This window comes from Colletes latitarsis, chromosome 13 (genome assembly GCF_051014445.1).
Source record: "Colletes latitarsis isolate SP2378_abdomen chromosome 13, iyColLati1, whole genome shotgun sequence".
Classification (NCBI taxonomy): Eukaryota; Metazoa; Arthropoda; class Insecta; order Hymenoptera; family Colletidae; genus Colletes; species Colletes latitarsis.
In genome coordinates this window covers 9,222,567-9,231,973 of record NC_135146.1, presented here as the reverse complement: position 1 = coordinate 9,231,973, position 9,407 = coordinate 9,222,567, and the positions used below count along the sequence as shown (strand labels likewise).

General features: G+C 35.2%; 1 protein-coding gene across 1 annotated transcript; it reads left to right on the top strand.

Moving 5' to 3' along the window:
* The first annotated feature begins 310 nt into the window (after positions 1-310).
* Cct7 (chaperonin containing TCP1 subunit 7) lies at positions 311-5,503 on the top strand. Its single transcript, XM_076780785.1, has 6 exons — positions 311-469; positions 1,051-1,311; positions 1,723-2,052; positions 2,121-2,593; positions 4,555-4,824; positions 4,881-5,503. Exons 1-6 carry the CDS (start codon positions 467-469, stop codon positions 5,167-5,169), a joined length of 1,626 nt encoding a protein of 541 aa, XP_076636900.1. The 5' UTR covers positions 311-466; the 3' UTR covers positions 5,170-5,503.
* Positions 5,504-9,407: the final 3,904 nt, after the last annotated feature.

The window sequence follows — 9,407 nt, the reverse complement described above, 5'->3', positions numbered from 1 at the left end:
CTATCGTTCACTCGGATAAACACGACAATATAATAATAGTACACAGGGCCTAATAATAATAAAATTTGGACTAACGAAAATAATGATGAAATCTTTTTTAGAATTACTAACCTTTCAGACGAATAGAATTCAATCAAATTAATTTTATATCTAATTTTTTTAACGCTACTCATGTATAAAAATAAATTAATTTATTGGCTACAAATATCCTTACTCGTAAAAATCAACAAAGATACAAACACTCGACAAATTTGAATTCTAATTTTTGATTGGCTGTTCGTTTCCAACAAGCCAGTTTCCATTGAATGTGAACGACATTTGGTACTTGACGCTTGTGCCTTAATATCCTTCTGATTCTAACAGAATCGTCTCGAATGCTATATATTTACAGGTTAGCGAAATAAGTACGCTCGTGCACAGTAGTGAAATTAAGAAAAGCCGACTAATCGTGAAATAAGTTGTGAAAATGGTAAGTTACAAATACAGTTTTCGTATAAACGATAAAATAACTGTACTTTTCCTCCGCTGTTGCGAATACGAATTTACATTACCAATTTCATTATAAACCACCTTCTCACTTAATAAAAATAATATATTTCACGTTAACGAATAATTTTCTTTTGCATCGATGAATAGAAATATTCGAGTATTTTGACATTTTCAAGTCAAGAATGAATCAGTACGCGTAAAAGCGATAGTCATATTATAGGTTGGGTTTCTCTAACCTTATATGGAGATTAATTTCGATTTGCATGTGGGAGGAATTTCAATAATGGAGCACGTAATTTGTTCCCTTAGATTTCTCGTACACTAACTATAAACACACTGATCGTGCTTGTGTTTAGAATTTTACATAGCAACCGAACGAAGGAAAAGAATAGAAATTAATTCTTTGTTCATTTGTTTTACAAAGTCCAACAAACTTCACAAGAAACGATCGAAATTTACGAGCAAAAATGGGGAGATATATGAGAGTATATTATCATTAATCATCACTGTCATCGTTCTTGGCAGTAAATATAGAAGATCATTCGAGCATGTTTTTTACAGCAACCTCAAATAATTTTACTCAAAGAGGGCACCTGTGCCACGCAAGGGAAACAGCAACTGATATCGAACATAAATGCGTGTCAAATGGTGGTGGATGCGGTGAGGACTACGTTGGGTCCTCGGGGAATGGACAAACTGATCGTAGACCAAAACGGAAAGGCCACTATCTCAAACGATGGAGCGACTATTTTAAAGATCTTGGAAATTGTTCATCCAGCAGCTAGAACTTTGGTAGATATTGCCAAGTCCCAAGATGCAGAGGTGAGTTATATTTCATAGATACTGTATTAACTCTGCGACGAAATAAATTGGTCATGTAACGATTCATACATCGCCAGTCTACTTGTAGAGAACATTATGATCGAGAACTTACAGACTGGTAACTTGTAAAAGTTACATATAGTTACTTCAATAGAGTTCGTACAGTTTATTAAATATTTTATCGTACCATTAAAGTATGTAACGTGACCCTTTTAGACACCTTTATCTTATTAATTAACAAAATTTTGTACTATTGTAACAGAACTTTACATACTACTGGTTTTCATGTACCATTTAGTTATCTATACAATGTTACAATTTTTAATTTATTATATTTACAACAATTTGTGGTATGTTCAGTTTTACTCGTCACTGTATATCTCTAGCTATCTTAATTTTGGAACGATACAGGTTGGTGATGGTACCACGAGCGTAGTTTTACTGGCTGGAGAATTTTTAATGCAAATGAAGCCATTCATCGAAGAGGGCGTACATCCACGAATCATGATCAAAGCACTTCGTCTCGCGCTGAAGGTAGCAGTCGATAGAATAAACGCGTCCAGCATAAAGATCGACAAAGACTGCAAACCAAAAGTTGTGGAACTTTTACAAGCGTGTGCGGCAACATCTATGAGCTCGAAGTTGATTCATCAACAAAAAAAGTTCTTCAGCTCTTTGGTCGTAAAAGCCGTATTGATGCTTGACGATATGTTGCCCCTTAATATGATCAGTATTAAAAAGGTACGTGAATTTAAAAGGAATATACTAACCGTTGAAAAAATAGATTGTTTTAACTCTTTGATGCGTAGGTGGCCGGCGGGGCGTTGGAAAATTCAGAATTAGTCGAAGGAGTGGCGTTTAAAAAGACCTTTTCTTACGCTGGATTCGAGATGCAACCAAAAATATATCAGAATTGTTACATCGCTTTGTTGAACATCGAATTGGAACTTAAAGCGGAAAGGGACAATGCGGAAGTACGCGTGGACAATGTTGCCGAATATCAGAAGGTGGTTGACGCCGAGTGGCAAATTTTGTACGACAAGCTCGAGAAAATTTACAAGAGCGGAGCGCAGGTTTTATTGTCCAAGTTACCCATCGGCGACGTCGCCACGCAATATTTTGCGGATCGAGACATGTTCTGCGCAGGCAGAGTTCCCGAGGAGGACTTAAAACGAACGTTGAAAGCTTGCGGCGGTTGTATTTTGACCACGGTGCACGATATTAAAAAATCCGATCTCGGCATGTGCGAAATGTTCGAAGAAAAGCAAATTGGCGGAGAAAGGTATTTAAATATGTTGTTATATTGGAACACAATGTTGGTATCACTGTTGCTATATCGGAATGCAATGTTGGTACCACTGTTGTTATAGTGGAATGCAATGTTGGTACCACTTGTAAGAGTGTCAATTTTGACAGCACTGTTACAAACTGTATATATTTAAAAAGTACATTGTGATAAGTCCGACTCGATTTTCATGAAACTTCGAACACTTATAAAGCAGCCAAAAATAATCGACACGTATTTTTTTAGCTGCGGTAACGCGAATTTAAGGGGTGAAACCACCCCTTGAAGTTTTGGCTCGAAACGGCTATCTTGAAAACGGAAAGACATATGAAAAAATTGTTAATGGGTGTTAAAATGTTTAACATTTTATATATTTTCTAATAGTTTACGCATAGTGTTTGTGAGAGCAATTGGTCGATAGCTTTCTGATTTATGTTCATTTTTGTTTGGTTCGAGAATAAGTACCACTATGGCTTTTCTCCAGTTAGCAGGGAAGACTTTATGAATCCAGATACAGTTATAGATCTTGAGTAGGTGGTCTATTCCGAGTTTCAGGAGGGACTTTAATAGTTTATTTTGGATATTGTCAGGTCCTGGTACAGAGTTTTTTGTTGTTGAGAGGGTACTGGTTATTTCGTTTGATGATATTGGAGCATTTAATCTAGGGTTCATATTGTTATTGTTGGTGTGAAGTAAGATTCCTTTTAGGATCTCGTTGTGATCTGGGTTGTCAGCTATAAAAGACTGGTCATAGTTGTCATTGCTTGAATTTAGTTTAAATTGTTCGGCTAGGAAATTTGTAATGTCGCCGGGGTGCGTTACGTATTTACTTGCCTCAGTTTCCAGAAACTGTATCCCGTGGTTTACGCTATACCCTTTTAGTAGGAGTTTGTGTAGTTATACTCGAGATATAGGTTTTCCATGCTTCCTTCTTACTTTCTTTGCTGATTCTGCGGAATTTGGCTCTTAGCTTTTTAAATTCTATTAGGTTTCATTAGTGGGGTGTTTTTTTGCTCGGTTAAATGCGTTATGACTTTCTCGTAGGGCAACTTTACACTTTTCATTCCACCAAGGGACGGTTTGTTATCTGATTTTCCTAGTTTGGAGAGTTTTAGATGCTTTCCTTGCTGCTGATTTGATAATTTCTGTGAATTCATTTATTTTGTTTGGGTCTATTTTGTAGTTCTCTTCTTTTCCAGTAAGCGAGTGTGTTATATTTGTTTGGTATGACGTCCACTTAATTTTGTTAACACTAGGTTTACGGACACTCGTTGCGCATATTTTTATTATAATTCGCTACGTTGACAGTTGCATCAAAATGCAGTTTTTCTTTTAATTAGAGGATACATCCATATCATTACATCAATTCAATTCAACATAAATTGCTAACAAATAATATTTATGAATCCTATAACGTTAAGTGTCAATACTCCATTCAGGTCGGGCGAAACTTTGAGGAGGAGGGATATTGTCTTCAAATGTTATTTCGATGGGGAAGTGATCACTGTTATATAGGTAATTTAGGGTTTCCCAGTTGATATGTTGTGCTAGTTTTGTGCTACATATTGTGAGGTCTATTGCACTCATTGTTCCATTGTTAACGTTGAAGTAAGTTGGGGTGCCTGTATTTAGGAGAATTTTATATAACCCATTAAATGTTAAATATGTTATATTTAAATAAGGGTTATGTTTAAATAAAAAGAATACGTGTCGATTATTTTTGGCTGTTTTGTAAGAGTACAAAGTCTCATAAGAATCGAAGCCAGACTGTTCGCAAAGGTTCGTTGTGAGTCCTGTGTGAAATCCTTCATATAAACACAGAGTGCATATTCTAAACTATCAAAATAGAATTAATTAATCGATACTTAAAGTACAGTGCCATGAAAACATATAAACTTAATATTAATTTAGTATTTCATCTTTCGTTTATTTTGCTACATCGGTGTACCTTTTCCTAGATTTAACTTCTTTTATAATGGATCGAAAGCCAAAACATGCACATTCATATTGCGTGGAGGAGCTGATCAGTTTTTGGAAGAGACAGAGAGATCTTTGCACGATGCCATCATGGTTGTCAGGCGTATGTTCAAAACCAATGCCTGCGTGGCTGGTGGAGGGGCCATCGAAATGGAACTGTCCAAAACTTTACGCGATCACTCTCGCGTTATAGCTGGAAAGGAACAACTTTTAATAGGAGCCATAGCCCGCGCGCTGGAAGTTATACCAAGGTACGCATCTCTGTGTTTTAATTTTTACTCGATCTACGTGATTTTATAAATTTCAGACAATTGTGCGATAACGCTGGTTTCGATGCAACAAATATTTTGAACAAGTTGCGACAGAAGCAGCACAAAGGTATGCACACATACGGCGTTGATATTAATACGGAGGACATCCACGATAATATGGTAGCTTTCGTGTGGGAGCCAGCTGTTGTGAAAATAAACGCACTGACTGCTGCAACCGAGGCAGCGTGTCTTATTTTATCTGTAGATGAAACTATAAAGAATCCTAAGAGCTGTCAGCATTCGCATGGGCCAATGGCGGGTCGTGGTATGGGAAGACCAATGTAAAAAAAAATTTTGAAAGAAAATCGATAAGCCTATAAGCTAAATATTAATAATACACCAAATGTATTGCAACAATCCGTTTATACTGTTATGAATTATTATATCTAATACAACTTTTGCATACTTATTTTTCTTATGTTATAATATACGATAAAATAGATTTTGCAGTATTCAACAATTATTTTAATGTCTTTGTCGTCGAAGTTACGAACGATTAATTGTACTTGAAAAGTACAGTTTAATGGTACGTTATACAAACTTTTGCATTCGCAGTGTTACGAAAATATTGATTGTATGATTTTATTTTAAACCCGAAAAATTAAATTAATTTTATATACTTGATGAGTCTTGATAGTATATTAATATTAACATCAATATACAGCGGCGATTATTGTTTATTTATTATTAAACTTTACTACATTATACAAATTTTCAAACGCCACGTAATTCATTCTACGAAATTAACGTTTATTGGATAATCAATGTGAGTAAATACCACAATTTTGTTCACACATCGAGAGAGTCGAGAGAGACGACAAATGTGAGCCTTTTCTCGCTCTTGAGACAACTGAAATCGAGTCTCGACTGCCCAGGCATTTCTACTTTCCAATCTATGGAGGTACACTGGGTATACACAAGCCAATTATCCCCATATCACGTTTTGACTATCGTAAATAACTACATTAATACAACATAAACCATTCATTATTTAGGAAGATCACACTCCTTTCAGACAATTGTTATCTGAGATTACAAAATAATTGTATCGAAAAAGCAAGATGTTATTAAGGGACACATGAAGTGGTCCATTAAGCTCAGGTAAGATTTTTAATGCATTTACAAATCTCAAAAAACAGTTTCAGCAAGCTTAATTCGTGTAGCAGCAAAGGAAACTATTTCCTTGGCTGAAAGTCGATTTATGTATCATCAGCATTAATAGAATTTTGATCAGGCATAGCAGGTTGCGTTAAACCATACAACTATTGAAGTGGGTATATTTTATTATAAAATAAATACATATTTAAGACATGAAATAGAGTATTTCTCCTCTTCCTCCTAACTTTCCCTGTGAACCGCAAACAAGCTCCTCCATCCACCTTCTTTTCTTGCCTATCGTATCAAAAAAAACCTTCATTATCCTATATACCCTGATCCTGTTCATCGTTGATAGTTATTTCCCTTTTAATCTATTATTCATTGTCTCTGCATTGTCAATTTTCAGATCTTATTTATTTCATCCCCCTTGTTTGCCATACTCCTTGCATTCCATAACTCAATTTTCAACCCTTGCATCCGTCCACTTGACTCTCTTCCTCCCAAACCCTTCAGCATTTTCTTTTCCTCCTTATTATCATTTCCCTTCTCTTTTTTCTTCGTTTTCCTCTTTCCCTACTATCTACTATCCAGTGATGATTTGATGGCCAGGCACGCTGATTGGCCGTGGCGTAATAGCGACGCCTGCTCTCACACGCATTGTCATTATTGGCTGAGCTGCTCACATCACAATTCCATCGCCTGACAAAGGATGCGAACGAAACATATAGGGACAGAGTAGGATAGGGCAAGACTGAGAGTCATTGGCGTAACCGTACGCTCAAAATACTAGCCGTGAATAGGAGAAAAATATATCTCTCGTGGTTTGGAGATCCTACTACCATCGACGAGGTATACGAGTAGACCTATCACCTAATGTATTTTTTCGGTCCGATTCTCTGGGGCTCTAGAGCCCCATTACCATTTCCGTGTCACTCGCAACGTTACCAACAGATTTAGAAATGAACACAAGAGGAAGTGAGACAGAAGATGAAATATCAGAAATTTTATTATTTTTTAACAAAATGAAAGTTATTAACGTTTAAAGTTCCGACCGTACTGAATTTTTTTCTCGAAAATGCGCAAGATTTCGAGGGTATGTCTATTCACCAAAAATGATTGTAATTGACCCCCGCAACCGAAAATAATTTTTCTAGAACGATTTAAAATTTTTTTTTTTACGTCAGAAAATTTCACACCTCGAATTTTTTTCTAGAAAGTAGGTAGGATTTCAGGAGTATGTGTATTCATTAAAAATGATTGCAATTGACCCCCGGAACCGAAAATAATTTTTTTAGAATTAATTAAAAATTTTTTTTTTCGCAGAAAAATATCGGCACTTACTCCATGTCGATTTTTCTTAAAAATTCCTTTTTCATTTTTAGTAATTTTGTTTGACGCCCTACAGAAAAGTTGTCTAATATTTTTTTGTAGGTACCCATGGGCTCTACTTCAGAAAAAAGATTCATTGACATATATCCACAATTGTAGGAGTTATGACTGTTTGAAAATTGGACCATTTTTATGGGGTTTTTCTCATTTTGCGAGGTCAGGGTCCAACGTTTCGAATATTTTTGCGATTTGTACATATTCTCCATCAAAATGCGCGTAGTTTGCTTTTTTAAACATTAAAATCGTCCAATCCGTTCAGAAGTTATGAGGCTTTAAAGATTCGCATGAAAATTCGAGCAGACATTTCTGGCCAGAAATTAGATTTTCGTTGAGGAATTTTTTTCTCGAAACTGAGTAGGATTTCGGGGGTATGTCTGTTGACCAAAAATGCTTGCAATTGACCCCTGCAGCTAAAAATAATTTTTTCAGAATTAATTAAAAATTTTTTTTTTCGTCGAAGAATTTAAGCACCTACCCTGTCGATTTTTCTTAAAAATTCCTTTTTCATTTTTAGTAATTTTGTTTGACGCCCTACAGAAAAGTTATCTAATACTTTTTTGTAGGTACTCATGGGTTCTACTTCAGAAAAAAGTTTCATTGAAATATATTCACAATTGTAGGAGTTATGGTTGTTTGAAAATTGGACCATTTTTATGGGGTTTTTCTCATTTTGCGAGGTCAGGGTCCAACTTTTCGAATATTTTTGCGATTTGCACATCAAAATACGCGTAGTTTGCTTTTTTAAACATTAAAATCATCCAATCCGTTCAGAAATTACGACATTTTAAAGATTCGCATGAAAATTCGAGCAGACATTTCTGGCCTCAGATTATATTTTCGGTAAGGAATTTTTTTCTCGAAACTGAGTAGGATTTCGGGGGTATGTCTGTTGACCAAAAATGCTTGCAATTGACCCCTGCAGCTAAAAATAATTTTTTCAGAATTAATTAAAAATTTTTTTTTTCGTCGAAGAATTTAAGCACCTACCCTGTCGACTTTTCTTAAAAATTCCTTTTTCATTTTTAGTAATTTTGTTTGACGCCCTACAGAAAAGTTGTCTAATATTTTTTTGTAGGTACCCATGGGCTCTACTTCAGAAAAAAGTTTCATTGAAATATATTCACAATTGTAGGAGTGTGGTTGTTTGAAAATTGGACCATTTTTATGGGGGTTTTCTCATTTTGCGAGGTCAGGGTCCAACTTTTCGAATATTTTTGCGATTTGTACATATTCTCCATCAAAATACGCGTAGTTTGCTTTTTTAAACATTAAAATCATCCAATCCGTTCAGAAATTACGACATTTTAAAGATTCGCATGAAAATTCGAGCAAACATTTCTGGCCAGAAATTAGATTTTCGTTGAGGAATTTTTTTCTCGAAAATGGTTAGGATTTCGAGGGCATGTCCGTTGACCAAAAATGCTTGCAATTGACCCCTGCAGCTAAAAATAATTTTTTCAGAATTAATTAAAAATTGTTTTTTTCGTCGAAGAATTTAAGCACCTACCCTGTCGACTTTTCTTAAAAATTCCTTTTTCATTTTTAGTAATTTTGTTTGACGCCCTACAGAAAAGTTGTCTAATATTTTTTTGTAGGTACCCATGGGCTCTACTTCAGAAAACAGTTTAATTGAAATATATCCACAATTGTAGGAGTTATGACTGTTTGAAAATTGGACCATTTTTATGGGGCTTTTCTCATTTTGCGAGGTCAGGGTCCAACTTTTCGAATATTTTTGCGATTTGTACATATTCTCCATCAAAATGCGCGTAGTTTGCTTTTTTAAATATTAAAATCGTCCAATCCGTTCAGAAATTACGACATTTTAAAGATTCGCATGAAAATTCGAGCAGACATTTCTGGCCAGAAATTAGATTTTCGTTGAGGAATTTTTTTCTCGAAAATGGTTAGGATTTCGAGGGCATGTCTATTGACCAAAAACGATTGTAATGGACCCCTGTAACTAAAAATAATTTTTTTAGAACGATTTAAAATTTTTTAATTTTGTCGAAAAATTTCACACCTACACGAATTTT